Raw genomic sequence first — 21,446 nt, forward strand, 5'->3', positions numbered from 1 at the left:
GTCTTGGGTAGAATACGGGAGGGGTTTACCATTGCCTCCTCCTACGCAGTATGTGATTTCAGCATCTTCCAATATTGCTGCTGCCCGATATAGGTGTTTCCTATAGTCTGGGAAACATAACAGCAGGGATTTGAACCAGCAACCTTCTGGCTTGCTGGTCAAGTCATTTCCCACTGTGCCATTAGGTAGTTGTGCAAACCTCTCAAGTATGCAAGGACAAGGCAGTGGAGTGGAATCAGGAATATTAATAGTTTAATGAAATAGATCTTATGCACAGAGAGGCAAGTGGAGATTGCTTTTTCCATGCTCTTGCTGCTGGCTGTTTGTTAGTCCCGCCTCTACTCCAGGACTGGAATACAATAACTAAAGCCCCATTCAAAAGCTGGCCTGGATCGACGAATGGATTCACCAAAAACACCACAAGAGAAACAATCCACTGAGCTGAGTGTATTACTACAACAACGATGCACCACTGAGAGACCTTAAATGCCAAGTTGGACAAATCATCCTGGAGAATCCATCTGTGTGGTCACTAAGAGTCGACATCGACAATTAATCTGAGGCCTTATTTTTAGTTAGAGATAATTTGTAATTGTTTGCCCTGGTTGCTGACCAAAATAAAGATTGTTGCATTCATTTACTAGAATCTGAAATATGGAAATGGAAGATAATGGAAGCAAAGGAAATCTAGCTATCCCAAAGGTCAACATTTATTAATACTCAAATTATTTATATTGCATATGTATCTATGAGCTAAGACACTGTGTACAGAAACAGATCTTGTAGAAAAATCTACGGAAATTGTTTTGGAATAAATCAATATAAGGAAGAAATAAGAGACCAGTTACATATTAGCCAACTTACTGTGAATATAATGGGCTGCACCCAAAGAAAGTGAGCTGTGAATAAGTGCTATGGGGCTTAAGTAAGTTACAATCACTTTGTTTCCTGGGTTTCAGTGAGCCTTAGTCATTACTAACTTTCTTTGCTAAAAATCCAATATAATTTGAGAAACAGAAGCATTCCAGCAAAATCATTCACAGCCTTGATTCTTGGTTATCAGGACTTTAATCCAAAAAGGGAAACATTTCTATAGACATGCAAGCTGTGAAGGACAAGATTGAATTTAGCTCAACATTCTGTCTGGGAGTGTCCCCATAATTATTTTTTAGACAGTAAATGTTTGTCTCTATACCTGATAACCAAGCACGTAAATCCCACTGGAATGAGTTTCCTCATTCCAATGTCACCTGTAGTTTTTCATGGATCTGTCCAAATCCACTTTTTAATTTATGATCCGAAATCAACAGCAAACAGCCTCACCAACAATTCAATCATGCTCCATATTTATTCATCCTCCATATAAAAAATTATGCTCCATATTTATTCATGACATATTGGATAGCTCATGATATCCCTTATCTTCAGCTGATTCAAAGGACAACCTGGAACTAGTTGAGAAACATGTGGTCCAGATGTACCAATATTTGAAGATGCTAAATCAGTCTTTTGCTTCTTGAATAGGAGCAGATTACTTCATTCCAGCTCAGAAGATCAATTCAGGGGGATTCGGGATCCAGACGAGCAGTTTGGAGACCGACCGCGGGGTCCGGGGTTGCATTCTGGTAAACCACCACAACCTGAAGAAAGAGACCACATCCCCCGTAAAAGACACACCAAGAATGAGATCAGTCAAGGAATGCAGTTATTCTCCCATTCAGCTTGCGGTGGGGGAAAGGCAATGTTTTCCAGCTAAATTTTCAGAATAGTATTATGCGAACATGTCAGGACCAAAGCGATATTGTGGTCTGCTAAACAAAGCAAATATTCTGCACCTACGTCAGGGGCGTAGCTAAGATTAGACAAGGGGAGACAGCTGTCCCTGGGTCATCGGGATATGCTGGCCACCATAGCACCCACCTGACTTCCCTCCCACCCACACCCAGGTGGCAAACAAAGCACTCACCAGCTGGGAACGCGATCCACAGCCCCTCACCCACTCCCAACCAGTGAGTGCTTTGTTTCCCAGCTTTTTAATCTCTCTTCCACTTGCAAATGGAGTCGATACATATTTCAGTAAATCGAATAAATAAAATGTGTATTGTAGCACACAGGAAAATTAGTAATGACTAACTGACTGGGTGCATAGCATCTGCTCCCCTAGTTCTCCCTGACTATCCTACAGACTTAACCATTGTGTAAACAAGCCCAATACATGCCCAACAAAATCTGCAGTGGGGCGGGTTGAGGTGGGGAATTAAACAGGCATCTTTGACACAGGGTCCCAATCCTGATGATTGCATGATGACAAAACGCCTTCTCGAGATACAGGAGAATAAGCCCTGTTCTTGGATCCCCAAATACACTTCAGTTACCAAACTCTTCTTCTGCTCAAATCATACCATTTGTGTGGGGGTCTCCAGGCAATCATTCTTGCACCCAAAGGCTGCATTGGAGATGCTGATGCAGAACTCTAGGATGTTAAACACCAGGAGGACAGCCATCATGCCCACCAGCTTTTTCTGTCAATGAAGCAGACATCCCAGCCAAAGAGCATCAGTTTCCATTGCATCATACATCATAGCAACTGGGAGCACCACCCTATTTCTCATCGTGTGAACTAAGCATTCTTCTCCTCCCCTCCCCCCCATAGCACTGCATTGGCCATGTCAAGCTTCATCACTGGGAATGACACTAGGAGCACTCTAAAGAGCTTCCTCCCTACAGAGAAGGCCCTCCGGGCTGCCTGACCCACCCTTGTGTGATGAGGCTGGATAAGCTACCCACAACCCAGTCTCCATTGGACATGCACTCACATAAGGGAGGATTTCGTTTTCATAGCACGCTGGATCCACGTCAGAGCTGGAAGAATACCGGCTGCATTGGTTCCGGTAATAATATGTATGATGGAGTAACGAAAAAGAGAGGAACACAATCGCAATGCCAGTGGCCACAGCGCTCACCACGTTCATTCCTAGCATGCCTTTCACCTAGGAGCGACAAATATTTCATGAAGGCATCCATGCTCTTTTGTGGCACAGATCCTTCTGAGAAGGCATTGCCACAGGCATTGCCACAGGCATTGCCCAGGCATTGCCACACAATCTCACCTGGACTTGAAGACTATGGACAACCAGAAGTCCATCTGGGTAATTTTGGAGCCTGGACCTAAAGGCCTTTGGAGCCCCCCGCCCCACCTTACCCGCCGCAAGTTACCCACCACCTTACCCACCACCTACAGCAGTGGTTCCCTACCATGGTTCCTCCAGATATTGCGGAACTACAACTAAATTGTAGCTGGGAGTGCTGGGAGTTGTAGTTCAGCAACATCTGGAGGAACCCTGGTTGGGTTCAGAACTATATTGAATTAATTTCCAGGGACAGAAATCAGCTAAAGATAGGGATAAGAATCTGGGCCTTCTGAATGCCTTTTTCAGTGGAGAAAAGGGAATTCTCATATATTATAATCTTACACATCTCAAGACCAGCTCTCTGGGAGAGAGTGTAGGCCTTAAATGGGAGTGGCACCTAAATGGCAAGGAAGAAAAGAACTATAATCCTCTGCCCTGGGTTTTATGTTATCTTCTTTATATATAATTCTCTTAAATGTACCTGTTGCTAATCCCATGTGTGGCAGCTGGATAGCAATGGGGGAAGGCCGGGAGGGGGAAAAATGGCGGCGACAGCCAGTTGGCCGGTCGGCGGGGAAACAAAACACCAGAGAGCGGTGGCACAGGCAGCGGGTGGGGGGCAGGGGAAAAGAGGGAGGGCAGCGAGGAGGGCTGCTGGTGGTGGTGGTAGGAGGCAGAGGGTGGCTTGCTTGGAAGAAAATGGTGCGGGTGGGCAAAGCGGGGGGAATGGTGCCAGAGGCTGGCAAGGAAACGGCAGCAGAGGCAGGTGGGGAAGAAGATAGGGATGGTGGCCAGGGTGAGGAGATTGTGATGGGGGGTGCTGCGGGGGGAATGGCAGCGGCCAGCCACTGGGCCGGGAGGAGAAGCCGGGAGGATGGGAGGAGGAGAATGAAATGGGGCTGAAGGGGGGGGAAGAGAGGGAAAACTAGGGTCACAGATGCTCTGCACCCGGTCAGCTAGTTTATTTTTAATTTATTTGCAAATTTAAATACTGCCCAATATCCTTATTTCAAAGGGGTTTACAATAAGCTCTGCAGGGTTTTGCTCTAACCCATCAGGCTCATCCTGACTCATGACATCCATCAATACCAATATAGATTTGTTACCAGGGACGGCTTGGGGTTCCTAGCAGCGGCCACAGACAGGGATCCTGAAATGATGTACTGTAAGAGATGGAAAGGAAGGTCAGAGGTAATGAACAAGACTCACATTGGCTATCTCAGACCATCTAAGGACAATTCCAGGGGTAACAGAATCAGACAGGTTACTGCTTTTTCAATTACTGTAGCCATAAGCAATTTTGCACATTTCCGATACTACCTGCAGTATTTAAGGGTTTTGTAAAACTATGATGTTATAGTAGGTGATATTCTCTTGCCAGTGGGTATATACATATAATAGCAGCTTGAAAAGCTGCTTATGGCCAGCTACAGTTGTTGAAAAAGTGGTAACTTGTCTGATTCCGTTACCCTTTGAATTGCCCCTAAGGTTCTCTTGATACTCAAACAAAAGCCATTAAAGTCGGAGGATCCCTTCATCCGGATCAGAAGACTGTGGCCAGGAAAACATGTCCGAGGCTCCACAACTACTTATAATCCCACAGCAGGCTCATTCCATGTATGTGTGTATTTGTGTACATGTGCGCATGCACAAACTACCCAGGATCATTTCCGCTGCCTTATTAAACTAGGTTTGAAGCCACCACTGCAGCAAAAACTGTGTTTAAAAACAAAAGACTCGCCGGCACTAGGGAGCAGGTGAGGGGGGTGTTGTTTTTTGCGGGACTTACTTTGGGGTGAGGGCTTGCACTATTGCACCCCCTTCATCCAGATCAGAAGCCTGTGGCCAGGAGAACATGTCTGAGGCTCCACAACTGCTTATGATCCCAGAGCAGGATCATGCTATTTGCAAGTGTGTATGTGTGCGTGTGTTCGCATGTGCACATGCATGAACTACCCAGAATCATTTCCGCTGCCTTATTAAACTAAACCAAATGGTGAATGAGAGTAGTTGGCTGTTGACTCCCAGGCTGTTTGAAGCCACCAATGCAGCAAAAACGGTGTTCCAAAACAAAAGACTCACCAGCACTAGGGAGCAGGTGACTTTATGGGGGTTGGAGTTGTGTTTTTTTTGGTGGCTTACTTTTAGGGGCGCTTACACTACCACCCCCCCTCTGTCATTCAGGCACTGCTGTGCAGAGGAATAAAATCCCACCTCCTAATTACTGGAAGACTCTGTTGGTCTTCTTCAGCTTCCGAGGTTTCTCCAGACATTTCTTACAGATTTTTAAGTTGATCATCAACTCCAAAGAAATATAGAAATGTTCTTTTCCCAAACAAATGTCTGCACGATGGTGAATTCTGTGCTCAGGACTAATTTCTAAGCCTCTGCGTAGCATTGATGCAACTGTGAATGATCGTTTCTATTAGGCAGCAAATCACTGTATTCCAGCATGAACACAAATTGAGACAGGGACATCCGTGTGACATTTGAACACGGTGCATTATTTCTTAGCGCCATCTGCTGGCTATCTGCTTACAGCCCAGGAGAAACAGGTTTTTCCATGAATTGTAGGCGGATGACCAGCAGATAGAGCTATGAAATTATACATGTTTAAATGTCATGCAGACACCCCTTTAAAATGTCCCATTGCAGTTTGTGCTCATGTTGGAAGAAATGGCTGTCTAGATAGATCCACAGTCAGCACTGACTGCTTTGAAAAGACAGTATTTCTTATCTTTCATCAATATTCTTATTCTATTAGAGTCTCCCATTAACTCTCAGGCTGTTGCTGGCCACTTAGCAAAACTAGGATGGAGAACATTAGTGGTGTGCATAGAATCGGTTCCAGTGGTTTGGTCCTAATTCAAGCCAAATGCAAACCAGACTGTCAGAACGCAAGCCGGTTCGAGTCGAACCAGCCCCCGAACCAGCCCCTGGTTCAGACTTCGGGTTGAACCAGGCTGAACAAATTCAGAACCAGTTTGATTCAGCTTGATAGGCATGCTTGTAAAGGGGAATCCGGTGAGGGGGGAACCCTGCTTGCCTTAAAAAAAAAAAAAACTCCTTATGGGGGACGGCGAGTGGCATGGCTCCGATGGCAGCGAGTTGCCCTCTTCCCCCCCCATTTGGAGTTTTTTTTTTTTGTGCCGTCATGCAAATGGCCTCAGCACATGTGCAGAGGCCGGAAGAAGGCTGTGCTGGAGGCGCTGGGCCCAGGATGGAGTTCAGAGGGGCCCATCCACCTCCAACGACAAGTTCCCCTCTTACCGCCCCCCGCCAGGAGTTTTTTAAAAGCACGCAGAGCCGCCCCTTGCTTGTAAAGGAGAACCCTCACCAGATTTCCCTTTACAAGCATGCCGCTCAAATCACCAAAACGTTTCCAAACCGGTTCCATTAGAACCAGGGCCAGTTTGGCTGAAACTCGGACCAGCACCCTTTTTGAGGGGTCCGGTCCAGTTTGAGTCCAAACCAGTCAAACCGGATCCTCACACCCTTAGAGAACATGGTCCAAAACATGATGTTAATAAGCAACTGTTACTCTGAGATGAAGCCTGCAGAACCTTTCTGCACCCAGATATGAATTACCAAGACTCCAGTCCAATACGGTGTCATCACAATCAGGTAAATGATTCTATAATAACTATCTGCCATGTTTCCAGTGATCGCAAAAGCCATCCCAATAATGCCTATTAATATCTGCGTGATCTGCAAAGACAACATTAAACACAGTATTACCATCAAATCACATGCCACAACCTGACCAACTATTCGGTGTAGAAAAAACCAACAGCACAGGTGACATTTTCTCATTGAGAATATGGAACAATTCTTTGATTTGCTGCAGATCTGGTCAGTATATTCAGGCTTCCCAGAGGATTCTAGAAACTGGCTCCATTCCCCAATCAGAAGAGTCTTAGCAAAACTCTGCTTGCCACACTTGATAACTAATATTTCAGTCATCTCAACAGCAGCAACATGCAAGAGTTTATTGACAAAGGTCAAAATGCAGATGTTGAAAGCAAGATAAGGCAAATGCATCAGAGAGCTCAGATATTGGCTGGAAAACGCAAGAGGCAAAGCTGTTTTGCTCTCCCTGGGCCATTTTTTAAGCTCCACACTCTGAGGTCATTCACACAATCAAAAACTGTCTTCTACCCGGGTTTGGGAGCTGTGTGTGCTCCCAATTTTCAGTTGTGTTGAAGCAAGGCAAGAGAAGCACCTAGGTAGAAGTGACTATGTGGAAGCAAGGGAGGAGGAAACGCTACCCAGGTTCTTCTCCTACCTTGCTTTCACACAATCACTTCTACCCAGGTTTTCCTCTTACCTTGCTTCCGCACAACCAAAAATTGGGATTATACACAGCTCCCAAACCCGGGTAGAAGACAGTTTTTGATTGTGTGAATGACCTTAAATACTGCGGCATATTTTCCACAGGTCTCTCTTCCCATAAAGACCAACACTGGCCTCCATCCTAGGATAGCCAGAACACTAGACTCCTCCCCTAATGCTTAGCTCCACCCACAGACCAGCCAAAATGGAGGTACGGAGGTAAGACGAAGGTACTTATTGTGCAGGGTTGGAACTCGAGAGATGATTTTGATCTGCTAGTTCTGGATGGGATCACACTTCCCCTACGGTATGCAGTCTTCCTGGTGTCCCAGGATGAGGCAGTGGCCAGAGGTGCCTTTTAGCAGCTTTGGCTGATACGCCAGCGGTGTCAGTTTCTGGAGATAAATGACCTCAGAACAGCAGTACATTTGCTGGTCACCTCCAGACTTGACTACTGCAATGCACTCTATGTGGGGCTGCCTTTGAATGTAGTCCAGAAACTGCAGTTAGTCCAGAATGTGGCAGGCAGGTTGGTCTCTGGGTCATCTCAGAGAGACCATATCACTCCTATCATAAAAGATCTACACTGGCTGCCGATAAGTTTCCAGGCAAAGTTTTTGGTTATAGCCTATAAAGCCCTAAACAGCTTGGGCCCTGGGTATTTAAGAGGACGCCTTCTTCACTATGAACCACACTGCCCATTGAGATCATCAGGAGAGGTTCATCTTCAGTTGCCACCGGCTCGTCTGTTGGCTACTCGGGGATGGACCTCTTCCTCCGTTGCTGCCCCAAGGCTTTGGAGCATGTTCCCTGCTGAAATAAGAGTCTCCCCATCTTTTACAACTTTTAAAAAGGCAGAAGTCGCCGTTGTTCACCCAGGCTTTTAATTAGATATTATTTTAATTGTGTTTTTAATAGTTTTAACATTTTAAATTTTAATTGTTGTGATGTTTTAATCATTTTAGCTGTTTTTGTTGTTTTGTTGTGAACCGCCCAGGGACTTGCATTTTGGGTGGTATATAAATGTTTTAAATAAAATAGAATAAATAAAATCACACTGGGCTCCTTCCCTCCCAACCCCCCGGCCTGCTATGGGCTCTATCCACTATGTCAAGGGCTCTGCCCCAAGCATTAGACACATCTACTTGGATGGGCCATGAGGACTGTAAATCCACATTTATGAGGTTGACTGGACAAAATGATGTCCGCCCATCCCAGCCCTGGGAACGTACTCAACACACTCCCATGGGGCAGTGCCTTGCAGGGGGGCATTGGCAGGGTTGAGCAAACTGCCTTGAAGGGGAGCTTCTCTGCCACTCCTGGACATCTTATTCAGGAGCTATAAACCCATTTGGAAGAAAGATTGAAAACCTGCTGCTCCAGAACATAGAGAAGGGAGTTCAAAAGAAGAAGAGAGCCATTGGGAGGCCATTTTGATTCCAGCCACTCTTTCCCCTGGGCTCTATACTCACCCCCAAGGCCAGTGGCTCCCCCTGATAAAACTTCTTCAGTGGTGGCGGCAATCCACCAGCAGTCTCTTGGTTCATGGTTGTTGGGGAGGGGGCTTCTAGAGGACCTCAGAGCAGGTGTACTGATGGGAGGAGGAAATAACTGCAGTAAGGATGGTGGGGGGAGGAAAAGAAAGAAAAATAAAAATGAAAAAATTAAATTTTTAACAACTGGTATTTAAGAGAACGACTTCTTTGCTATGAACCACACCGCCCAATGAGATCATCTGGGGAGGTTCGTCTGCAGTTGTCACCAACTCATCTGGTGGCTACTTGGGGACGGGCCTTCTCCGTTGCTGCACCGGGCTTTGGGACATGCCTCCTATTGAAATAAGAGCCTCCCCATCTCTGACAACTTTTAAAAGGGCAGTCAAGACGCATTTGTTCAACCAGGCTTTTCATTAGATACTGTTTTAATTGTGGTTTTAATAGTTTTAACATTTTAAAATTTAAATTCTTGTAATGTTTTAATCTTTTTATCTGTTGTTTATATTGTTTTGTTGTAAATCACAACTTGTGTTTGGGGCAGTATACAAGTGTGTGAAATAAATAATAAAATAAATAACTAAGATGGAAGGAGTTCTCAGCCCAAGGGTTTGGATCTTGGATCAAGAGGAGCAGAATGTTTGCAGTTCAGCTTTTCTCCTGAGGGTGGCACTCTGCCACTAATACCTACTAAGCACATAAGAACAGCCCTTCAGGATCAGGCCCAAGGCAGTGTTCCTTCTAACAGGGAATCCCACATTTTGTTGACTACAATTCCCATAATCCCCAGCAAAAGGCCATCGCAGCTGGGGATGCTGGGAGTTGTAGTCAAAAACATCTGGAATTCTCTGTTAGAGGGAATGCTAGGCCCCAGGGTGGCAGATTCTTCTGGCAACGGAAGCCTTCTAATGGACCTGGGTTCTGATCTTGACTTGCATTGCCCCATATCTTCCCTGCCAACTGGGCCAACATGGTGTTGGCTCTCTTCTATTGAATAGGGGAGAGCAACTGTCCCTACAGAGAAGGCTTGCTACACTTTGCCCCCCCCCCGATGTTTTTGGACTACAACTCCCGGAATCCTCAGCCACAGAGGCCAATAGCCAGGGATTATGGGAGTTGTAGGCCAACATATGCAGGAGATGCAGATCCCTCCTCCCACTCTTCTGGCACTAGTGCACTTTAACATGTTCATCCATGATCTAGAACTCGGGGTAAGCAGCAAAGTGGCCAAATCTGCAGATGACACTAAACTATTTAGGGGAGTGGAATCCACAACAGATTGTGAGGAGCTCCAAGAGGATCTCTCCAAACTGGGGGAGTGGGCGACAAAATGGCAAATGCGATTCAGCGTTGGCAAGTGTAAAGTGATGCATATTGGGGCAGAAAAACCCAACTTCACATAAACTGATGGGGTCTGAGATGTTGGTGACCGACCAGGGAAGAGATCGTGGAGTATGTATGTATTTATTTTATTTCTATACCGCCCTTCCAAAAATGGTCCAGGGCGGTTTACAATTAATAACAAAACGATTAAAATCAATTAACAGTTAAAAACAGAGATTATAAAACACCATAAAACCATTAACAGCTAAAACATTCAAAACAGTTTAAAAACCCTGGAAAACCAGGTTACAACTTAAAAACATTTACACCATTTAAAAACGCTGGAAGGCCAGACCTAACAGATAGGTTTTAAGGGCTCTCCTGAAAACCAATAAGGAATTTAAATTATGGATTTCTGTGGGGAGTGCATTCCACAGCCCAGGAGCAGCTACAGAGAAGGCCTGCCTCTGAGTTGCCACCAGACATACTGGTGGTAACTGGAGATGGACCTCCTCAGATGTCCTTAACGTGCGGTGGGGCTCATGCAGAAGATCATGCAGGGGTAGTGGGGGACAGCTCATTGAAAGTGTCGACTCAGCATGCAGTGAAAAAGGCTAATTTCCTCTTGCAGTGAAAAAGGCCAATTCCATGCTAGGGATCCTTAGGAAAGGGATTGAAAATTTAAAAAGGCTAAGTTTATAATGCCCTCATACACATCTATGGTGCAGCCACATTTGGAGTACTGTGCACAGTTCTGGTCCCCGTATCTTAAGAGGGACACTGAAGAACTGGAAAGGGGAAAGTGGCCAACAGTCAGGGATGATGGGAGTTGTAGTCCAGGGTGCAGGTGGGCCAAAGCTACGAAGCCCCGCTCCAGTAGCATGCAGTCCTGACCTTTAATCTGCTTGGCTCCTGCTTTTTCCGACCCCCTTTTGGGCCCCATTGGCTTGCTCTTCCTTTTGCCAAGAGATGAGCCTGGCCGGGGAGCTGGGATTCCTTCTGGCCAAGCCAGCCTCTGCCCCGAAGCCAATGCCCTCTTGCCAGCCGCTCCAAGCCCAGAAGCACACAGCCCCAAACGCTCCCCCCTACCATGGACCCTTTACCTCTCTGGTTTCCAGCCACAGCACACCCCGAGATGGAATGAGAGCGACAGACAGATGGGAAGAGACGTCCTTCCGTCCCACTTGGCAGCTGCAGGGCTTCTGATGACTGTTAGGGGAACTCAAAGTTGCAAAATAACGGAAGTGAGAGGGAGGTCAAAGAATAGTAATTTCTACCACCACCCCACTGTACAACTGGAATTAAAGAATTAGCAGTAATTGGCGAGCCCCACACACTTCTGTGGGGTGCGTCCTGAGAACCCAGAATTTCTGGGCAATCCTTGTTAAATCGCTGAAGTTAACCAGCATTTAACCAAGTTTGCTAACCTGGATCTAATCCTGGTTAGCAATTCTGGCTAAATGCTAATTAACCACAGCAATTTAAGGGGGATTTCCCAGAAATCCTGGGCTCTCGCAACATGCTCTGGGGGAACACCTGGGCCTTGCTGACCATGGTCAACTCCTTAACCACGATTGTGCTCCTTGTGTGAATGAGGCCTCAAGATACTCAATTCAGGATTATAAGGGTTTTCCTCCCTATTTTGAATACTTTTGCCAATCTCTTCCTATTCTGCACAATTTACACTGCTTCTCTTAGTCACCCAAAAGGAGACAGGAGGCTCTTGCTCTCCCCACTCCTTGCCTCATCCCATCTGCAGGAAATATTTCTTTGCCGCTCTTCTGATTCTTAACATTGCAGCAGGCATTGTACAGACACCATCCATTAAGGCTAGGGTTAGGGTTAGGATGCTATCTGTACTTTAATTTAAAAAAATAAATAAAAATCAAACAAAAATACAAAACAATCTGAGGTTTTCAGGCCAGAAACATCACATGACACACACACTGCCTGGCTTGATTTTAGGAAATTAGTTGGACAAATATCGTGCCATAATCACACAGAGAGAGAGAGAGAGAGAGAGAGAGAAATGCAGAAGAGAAACTGATGCAAGGACATTTGGAGTGCTGTTTTTCTGACATTTCATGCTGTGGGTCTCAACAGGATCTGTCCTTGTTTTTGATGGAGGGGCTCTCCTTTAAGTGGCTTTTGGACCTCCCTGTTTGAAAAATGGGATCCTTGAAGAGGACACAAACATCTTTCCGTAAGCAAGCGTTGCTTAGCTGCCTGTGGTGGTCATCTCATACCACACAGGAGGAGGCAATGGTCAACCCCTCCTGTATTCTACCCAAGACAACCACAGGGCTCTGTGGGCACCAGGAGTTGGAATCAACTTGACGGCACACTTTACCTTTAATCAGTAACATCTGGGAATCCCTGTTAAAGGGAACACTGATGGGGATACTGACATTTCACGCTGTAATGCTGAGTCTGGAGATAAAGAAACTAAATTATTATCAATAATCATCATCAATATAACACTAATTTCCTAGAGGTGCCTGTGGGCAGATGGGCTAAATTATTGGTAAGTAGCTAAAACTGCTTAGGGGAATGGATTGTGTCTCCCTTCCAGTGCCAATTCAGTCACCTTTTTTTCACCAGATGAGGCTTCCTCTGCATGAGACTGCACTAGAAATCCACATTGTAATATTACGTTATCTTTTTGCATTATTTACAAACGGAAAATTGGAGCATCACGGAAACAAATAGGCGCTCCTTTAATGTCCCATCTGCGGAGGATACATCACATTTCACAAGAGGAAATCCGTGGCAGGCCCCACAAGGCCGTCTAACATAACTCACTCTCCAGCTCAGCTCTCAGCTGAGATACTGTTAAAAAGACAATACTGTTTCACCGGTATGGTTTGAAACGTCTGCATTTAATTAGGCACCTTGCATGTACTCTCTGTGTGAAAATAGATAGACCCATATAAATGAATTGCTGGTGGAAGGGCTGGCATCCCACAGTCCTCAGGATGAGGTTGAGATTTGTAGTTTGTTGTCCATAGTTATCCAATAGTAAGTACAGCCTGAGAGGCAGAAAACGAAGCACCAAAGTCTACATCCACCTTTGACACAGAGTCCCATCCCTGATGCAGAACCCCATTGTGATGAATAGGAACACAGGAACTGTAGAAACCAAGGGAAAGAGTTGTGGCATTTATAAAGGAAAAATGTGCTGTCAAATCGGTGTCAACTCCTGGCGACCACAGAGCCCTGTGGTTGTCTTGGGTAGAATACAGGAGGGGTTGACCATTGCCTCCTGTATGAGATAATGCCTTTCAGCATCTTCCTATATCGCTGCTGCCTGATAATCTGTTAAACATACCAGTGGGGATTGGAACCAGCAAACTTCTGGCTTGCTAGCAAAGTCATTTCCCGCTGCACCATTAGGTAGTTGTGCAAACCTCTAAAGTATGCAAGCACAAGGCAGTGGAGTGGAATCAGGAATATTAATAGTTTAATGAAATAGATCTTATGCACAGAGAGGCAAGTGGACATTCCTTTTTCCATTCCAATCAGTATTCCATGACTGGAATACAAGTAACTAAAGCCCCATTCAAAAGCTGGCCTGGATCAAGGAATGGGTTCACCAAAAAACACCACAAGAGGAACAATATACTTGGCTGAGTGTATTGTTGGTTAATTGAACATTGCAAAACAAGGGGAACAAAAGGAGGTCAGTACAATCTGTTCTTTTCCTTCCCTCTTGCCTGGAAGCATATTGCACAATTTTAAAACCTAGGAAATCCCTTTTCTTGGTTTTTTTAAAAAGTGGAACTGATTCCAACAAAAGCTGCTTTCCTGCTCTTCCCTCTCGAATTGTTGGCTGATTCCTTGCCACTAGAAATCCAGAGATTGTTTCCCCACTAAAATGAATGGAGCATCCATGAACACTGGCTCAGATGTTGAATCACTGTCACCGACCAGCTTCAAATTAATAAAATGGATTTTGACAATGGTAAAGGGTGATCCCATGTATTGAGGAAAAATAAGCCCATTAAAATTTGTGAAACATAATTGCAAGATGATATGAGAAGTTCAGCTGTTTCCAAATGTTAACATTTATTAATACACTATTTTACAATATATAAGCAAGTGAATGTGTGAGCTATGAAATGGCATATAGAAACAGAACAACAGTCTTCTAAGAAACATCTATAAATATATTGGGAAAAATCCAATGAATATAAGAAAATGGGAACAATTACATATTAGCAAATGTATTATTACATATTAACAGTGGGGTGTGGGAAGGTTGTGCCATCGAGTTGGTGTTGACTCCTGGTGACCACAGAGCCATGTGGTTTTCTCCTGGAGACAACAGAGCCATAGGAACATAGGAAGCTGCTATATACCGAGTAAGACCATTGGTCTACCTAGCTCAGTATTGTCTTCACAGACTGGCAGCGACTTTTTCAAGGTTGAAGGCAGGAATCTCTCTCAGCCCTATCTTGGAGAAGCCAGGGAGGGAACTTGAAACCTTCTGCTCCTGCCACAGTGGCTCCATCCCCTAAGGGGAATATCTTACAGTGCTCACACTTCTAGTCTCCCTTTCATAGGCAACCAGGGCAGACCTTGCTTAGCTAAGGGGACAAGTCATGCTTGCTACCACAAGACCAGCTCTCCTCTCCTAGACCATGTGGTTTTCTTTGGTAGAATACAGGAGGGGTTTACCATACCATTGCCATCTCCTGCACATTATGAGATGATGCCTTTCAGCACCGTCCTATATCGCTGCTGCCCAATATAGGAGTTTCCCATATTCTGGGAAGGAAACCAAATCTATTCTTCCTCCTCCTCCTCCTCCTCCTCCTCCTCCTCCTCCTCCTCCTCCTCCTCCTCCTCCTCAGGAAATGGCATTCATTCCCTAAATGCCTGCCTATGAGCAGTAATGGGCTGGATGAGGGATAAAAGATTGAAGCTGAATCCAAGCAAGATGGAAGTACTTATTGTGGGGGATCGGAATTTGAGGGATGAGTTAGAACTCCCTGTGCTGGATGGGGTTTACATTCCCCCAGAAGGAACAGGTACGCAGCTTGGGAGTGCTCTTGGATCCAGGCCTCACCCTGGTATCTCAGGTGGAGGCTACGGCTAAGAGCGTTTTCTATCAACTTCGGTTGATTAGACAGCTGTGTCCATTCCTTGATGAGAATGATCTCAAAACAGTGGTGCATCAGCTGGTAACCTCCAGGCTCAGCTACTGCAATGAACTCTACATGGGGCTGCCTTTGTATGTAGTTCAGAAACTTCAGTTAGTTCAAAATGTGGTAGTCAGGCTGGTCTCTCGGGTAACCTGGAGAGACCATATTATACTTGTTTTAAAACAACAGTTGCATATGGGCAGTTGCCCATATTTCTGGGCAAAATACAAAGTGCTGGTTATTAAAGCGCTGAATGGCTTGGATCCGGGCTACCTTAGAGAGTGCCTTCTTCTGTATGATCCCCATCGCATGTTGAGGTCATCTGGAGAGGTCAGTCTTCAGTTACCATCAGTACATCTGGTGGTGACCAAGCCTTCTCTGTAGCTGCTCCTGGCCTATGGAATGCGCTCCCAGCAGATATCAGCAGTTTAGGCTTGTTGTTGGCCTTTAAGAGAGTCCTAAAAACATATTTGTTTGGCCTGGCCTTCCAAAGTTTTTAAATTGTTTTAAAGTATTTTAATTGGTTTTAAATGGCTCTGAATTGTTTTTAAATTGTTTTAAGCAGTGTGGTTTTTTTAATGGTGTTTTAATTTTTTAAAAAATTTGTTGTGCACTGCCCAGAACCTTTGGATGGGGGGTGGGGGTGGGGTGGTCCTAAAATGAAATTAAATAAATAAATAAGTAGAAATCCTATGAGCAGTATTTTTAGTCACAACTAATTTATCTCATTAATTTCAGTGAGGCTTAGTCATGACTAACTTTCTTTGGTTGGTTCATGACTGAATCTTTTTGCTCCAGGTTTTGTGAAGGAGATGACAGTCTACGTGGGATGGATTGGGGAGTGGGAAGAACCATTCAGTAGGCATCTGGGAGGCTAACAGCATTATCCGGGATGGTATTCTGGTAAACCACCACAATCTGGTGAAAGAAATGACTCAAAAATAAGATCAGTCTAGGAGTAAATTACTATGCTGGTCAACTGGTGAACAAGAAGATGAACTTGCCAACTGAGGGTCAAATTCAGAGGCCAATTGAGGGTCACACTATGAGGTCATTCGCACAATCAAAAACTGTGTTCTGCCTGGGTTTGGGAGCTGTGTGTGCTCCCAATTTTCGATTGTGTGGGAGCAAGGTAGGAGAAGCTCTGTTTAAATACTGTTGCTAATATTGATAGAGGGTTCTGCTTTCTGCTTTGCTAGATTATGTTGGTAGTCTTTATACTCAATAAAGCCCATTGAATCCTTTTGAGTAGTTTGATCTCCTTTCTTCATTGCATCCAGAGCATACGTGGTCACTAATATAAAAGAACTTGGTCCAGACCTATTTTATATACTAGCTGATGAGCATATTTAGTATATAGATCAGGCCTGGTCTGTAACATAAATTGGAGAGGTGTGATGGTTGCCACACCTGTACTTTTGCCTATCTGGTCTTTTCAATCTTCATTACAGCATAGGAAGCTGCTGTATACCGAGTCAGACCATTGGTCCATCTAACTCAGTCTTGTCTATGCAGACTGGCAGCAGCTTCTCTAAAGTTACAGGCAGGAGTCTCTCTCAGCCCTATCTGGTATGCTTTGGTAGTTTGTTAGGACAAGATTTTTTTATTGAACCATCTGGAGATGCCAGGAAGGGAATTTGGACCTGGTGCAGCCTTGCCATGACCCTCTGGCACAGTTGAGACAAATATCACAGTCTTATGAAAGACCTGTGGCAAAGCTTATTTTTAATGATATTTTCCCAATATGATAAATTCCTGCTGTAGCGTGCTGAAACACGTCTGGTGAATGAGGGAGAGGAAAGAAAATGTTCTATCACCTTGGTAATGTTGAAGTAAAAGATTGTACGTTACTTAAGCTTATTCAGACGATGCTCTGAGTAAGCTTATTTACGTAATAGTTTCAGATATCAACATGTAAACCTATAACTTATAGTAGTGCTGATGTTTCGTGATGTTTTACTGAGAAGAGTCCTTCTTGTGATTTTGCTCTTTTGGGGTTACTTTGTTTTCTTCCAGACCTTACTCTCAGGTCTCTCCCTGAACAGAAAATGGGCTTTCCTTTTAGAGTGCAGAACCTTTTCTGCCTCTTTAGGAAGCCCTAAAGACCTGGGTTCGAATCCCCATTCAGCTGTGAAATGGGGAAGACCTGGGAAGACCTGGGTTCGAATCCCCATTCAGCTATGAAACTCACTGTGTAACTCCGGGCCAGTCCTGTATCGCTCAGCCTAACCTACCTCACAGGGTTGTTGTGAGGATAAAAATAAGCATGTACACCAGGCCTGCTCAACTTCGGCCCTCCTGTAGATGCTGGCCTACAATTCCCATAATCCCTGGCTATTGGCTACTGTGGCTGGGGATTATGGGAATTGTAGTCCAAAAACAGCTGGGGGGCCTAAGTTGAGCAGCCCTGATGTACACTGTTCTGAGCTCCTCGGAGGAAGAGCGGGATATAAATGTAAAAAATAATAATAAATAATAATAATTTTAATCACTTGTGGGACTCATTCACACTAATGCTTCCCCCCCCTCCCCGTCCTGTCCACATTTGAACAAAACAGAAAGTGGGCTCTCTGCAGTCAGGGAGACTGCAGAGAGAGGAGGAACTGGCTCTGTGGACTTCCTTCTTGGAACATAGGAAGCTGCCATATACTGAGTCAGATCATAGGTCCATCTAGCACAGAAATGATGGACCGAACAAGTAGAAAGAAAAATAGAACAGAAAATAACAAATAAACAAGCCTCCAACCTGCCTGCCAAGAAACTCCATCACAGTTTTTAGAAAGCATGTTAAATCTTGGCTTCTTACCCAGGCTTTTATAGGATTGTCTCTACTGCTGCTGCTTTGTATTTTGTACAGTTCTTATGCTTCTGTTTTAAATTTATATTATATTTGTATCTTTACTCATATTTATTTTCTATTTTAGCTTAATATTTTAATTGTGTCATTTTTATAGTCTTGTTTTTCATTTTTGTGTGTGTGAACCGCCTTGGGATTGTTTTAATGAAAGGCGGTATACAAATTTAACCATAAATAAAAATAAATAAATAAAGAGAAAAGAACCCCAAAAGAGCCCTTTTTGTGGGACCCCAAAGTTCCCCAGAGCACAAACGGAAAGCCATGGATCTTGGTCACCCAAAAGCAAAACCATTCTCATTAAACATGACTCCCCTATACTCACACCCAGGGCCAACGGCTCTCCCATATACAATTTATTCAGTGGTCGTCTCATTGCAAAGTCCATCGCACCATGCAAGAGTATCTGGGGTTGCTGAGTCATAATCTGAGTCGATAGCACCGCTCCAGAGTCCCCTGATTTCGTCGTGGCTGGAGTGGGGGGCACAATCTGAGCTGAAGTTCCAGAGCACCTTGGATCCATGTGTCTGTGTGAAGGAAAAGCGGACGTGTTGTTAAACAGATAATTTTGTAAAAATATTTATACCCACCCCTCCAGTACACTACTGCTTGGGGCAGCTTACAATATTAATCAAAGAGATACAATATCAAACAATAAAAATTAGCGACCAAGAGAAAACCATATTTAAAGTTAACGTTTCAAATTAAAAGCTAAAACAAAGAAATCTACCAGATATAGCAGTGGGTAGAAGACTAAAAAGCCTGTTTAAGAAGATGTGTCTTCAATTCTTTCTTTAATGTAAACCGCCCTTTACCCTAAACTTTCTTAATGTAAACCGCCCTGAGCCTTTTGGAAGGGCGGTATAAAAGTTTTAATAATAATAATAATAATAATAATTTTAAAAAAACACTGAGGGAGGGAGCATGGCGAAGCTCTTTTGGAAGGGTGTTCCAAAGCCAAAGGGCCACAACCAAAAAGGCCCCCTCTCTAGTCCCTGCCAGCCAGATCTCTGTTAGGGTGGGGGCCATTAGCAGGGCCTGAGATGTTGAATGGAAGATAACATGAGAAGATAACACACATGGTATTAGCGTGGGAAAGGCAGGCATGGGGGAGAAACGAGAGAAGCCAATGGAAAAATATGACATTTTGGAAAGCACTGTCCCCTCCAACAGCTTATATCCTGGATCAAGAAGAGGACTGCCAAGAACAAATGCATTTTAAAAAACTAACTCAGATTTTAAATAGTTGAAATGTTGTGTGACCTTCTAATAAAAACGTTGTTAGCTATGAAATGAAATCTCATTTTACTTCCTAATGCACAGATAAATGACAATCGCATTGACAACCAAGGCTACATTTGTACACGTAATAAAACATAATTTTCCTTGGGTGGGGGGAAAGAAGAAGAAGAAGAGAATTTCAGTTTAGCTTTCCTACTGATGGATTTTGTGCATTTCAAAGAGCACGTAACCAGCATGTTCTTTAAAATGCACAAAGTCCAACAGGAGTAAGTAAGCATGGAAACACACAGAAGATGGAAATTAGTACTTAATTCCGGTGCCTTACTGCAACCTTGTGAAATGCACTAAGAGTGAAAGCTACACCTGTCAAACTTCAGCCTGTCCTGACAGTCTTGTACCTATTATTTCCCTTATTGTTAGGGAAATAAGATAGACAGAAACCTAAAGGGTAAGTATGGAGAAATGTTCATTAGGTTTGCTTTTCTTGAGAGTACAGTGCAGGCCATGGGAGTGGAAGGCAGGCCTTGATAACATTCTTAGGAGCCTGGGGGATGGAGGTGATTAGCTTTGGATTAATCTCCTTTGAGCTCTCTCATGTTCTTGGTGGGATAGCAGAGTTGCCAATTCTGGCTGAAGCTATTCCTAGGGTCCCTTCCCCTCCAGTATATTTATTTAAAGTAGTTCAGTTCAGTTCAATTTTATTACAGTCATTGACCAGAAAAGAAAACAAAAAACTTGTGTTTGGGGAACGGGGTGGGGCTCGGTTCCCATCCCCTCCAGACCAAATCTGAGCTTTGAGCTAGGAGGGCCCCTCCCCTGTTTTCTGCTACTCTCCCCCCAAACACACAGCGATTCTTTCTCCCAGCAGAGAAGCCCCAAAGGGGGCACCACAAATTTCCCCCTCTTCTGGTCGGAATTCCAGGCTGGACCAGGGCATCAACAAGAGAGGAGAGCTGCTCTTGTTGGTAGCAAGCATGACTTGTCCTTTTAGCTAAGCAGGCTCCACCCTGGTTGCATATGAATGGGAAACTAGAAGTGTGAGCACTGGAAGAGATTCCCCTTAGGGGATGGAGCCGCTCTGGCAAGAGCATCTAGGTTCCAAGTTCCCTCCCGGCATCTCCAAGATTTGGGGAGGGGGCACTTGCCCACCTATGCCACACACACCCCTTCTTGGAGCTGCCCTGGAGGAGGTGCCAGACCTCAAAGCAGAGCCCCCTGTGCTAAGCCGGCCATGCAAGAGTTAAAGATGCTAACTTACTGACATCATCGGCGGAAAAGAAGCTGCCTCCAGTTGCTTTCTGCTTTGTTGTTGTCCCAGCAGCAGCAGCAGCAACGACGAAGCAATGACGTTCGGCAGGAAAATGCCCCCTTCGCGCAATTCCAGGCTGAGACCAGCTGACGCGCAGCAAGGCTGGGAGGAGGGAGGGGTTGAGCCGCCCCGCCCCACTGAAGGCTTCCCGGGACCGAGGCGCTGTGGCTGCAGGAGGAGGCCGGTTGGAGGGCGCCGGCGCCAAGCCAGCCCTGGATGCGAGGTGAACGTGGAGGGACCACCCAGCGCCACTGGTGGTGGAAATCGGCCATCCTGGCTAGAAAGCGCGGCCTGGGAGGGAGACTTCCCTCCCCACCGGATCCAAGAGCTCCTAGCAGCTGCGGGCCCCTCCCGTCTCTACAGAGCCACCGATTACGGCTCCTTTTAAGGCAGGCCTGGACTGCTCAATTTAAGCCCCCCCCCTCCAGCTGCTTTTGGACTAAAGGTAAAGCGTGTCGACTCCTGGTGCCCACAGAGCCCTGTGCTTGTCTTTGATAGACTACAGGAGGGGTTGACCATTGCCTCCTCCCGCGCAGTCTGAGATGATGCCTTTCAGCATCTTCCTATATCGCTGCTGCCTGATATAGGTGTTTCCCATAGTTCTGGAAACAGACCAGC

General features: G+C 45.1%; 1 protein-coding gene across 3 annotated transcripts; it reads right to left on the reverse strand.

Moving 5' to 3' along the window:
• Nucleotides 1-686: 686 nt before the first annotated feature.
• Nucleotides 687-21,185, reverse strand: LOC128332451 (membrane-spanning 4-domains subfamily A member 4A-like). Of its 3 annotated transcripts, none has more exons than XM_053266738.1 (9): nt 20,782-21,185; nt 18,603-18,804; nt 11,383-11,500; nt 8,936-9,074; nt 6,720-6,839; nt 4,238-4,294; nt 2,817-2,990; nt 2,403-2,522; nt 687-1,640 (listed from the first exon to the last, which is right to left on the reverse strand). In XM_053266738.1, the coding sequence occupies exons 4-9, from the start codon at nt 9,008-9,010 to the stop codon at nt 1,560-1,562; spliced, it is 627 nt and encodes a 208-aa protein (XP_053122713.1). In that variant the 5' UTR covers nt 9,011-9,074; nt 11,383-11,500; nt 18,603-18,804; nt 20,782-21,185; the 3' UTR covers nt 687-1,559. The 3 variants fall into 3 exon arrangements, with proteins under 3 accessions (XP_053122713.1, XP_053122712.1, XP_053122710.1); XM_053266737.1 differs by having other exon boundaries at nt 11,383-11,488; nt 20,778-21,185; XM_053266735.1 differs by having other exon boundaries at nt 20,778-21,185.
• Between the last annotated feature and the right edge of the window lie 261 nt (nt 21,186-21,446).

This window comes from Hemicordylus capensis, chromosome 7, assembly GCF_027244095.1.
Source record: "Hemicordylus capensis ecotype Gifberg chromosome 7, rHemCap1.1.pri, whole genome shotgun sequence".
Lineage (NCBI taxonomy): Eukaryota > Metazoa > Chordata > Lepidosauria > Squamata > Cordylidae > Hemicordylus > Hemicordylus capensis.

Excerpts from the sequence above, each read along its gene's own strand:
- LOC128332451 (XM_053266738.1), bottom strand. The coding sequence starts at position 9,010 with ATGAACCAAGAGACTGCTGGTGGATTGCCGCCACCACTGAAGAAGTTT. Across the intron at positions 2,991-4,237 it reads GGAACCCCAAGCCGTCCCTG|GTGAAAGGCATGCTAGGAAT; the intron begins GTAACAAATCTA and ends TGTCGCTCCTAG. Across the intron at positions 2,523-2,816 it reads AAAACGAAATCCTCCCTTAT|AAAAAGCTGGTGGGCATGAT; the intron begins GTGAGTGCATGT and ends CTTCATTGACAG.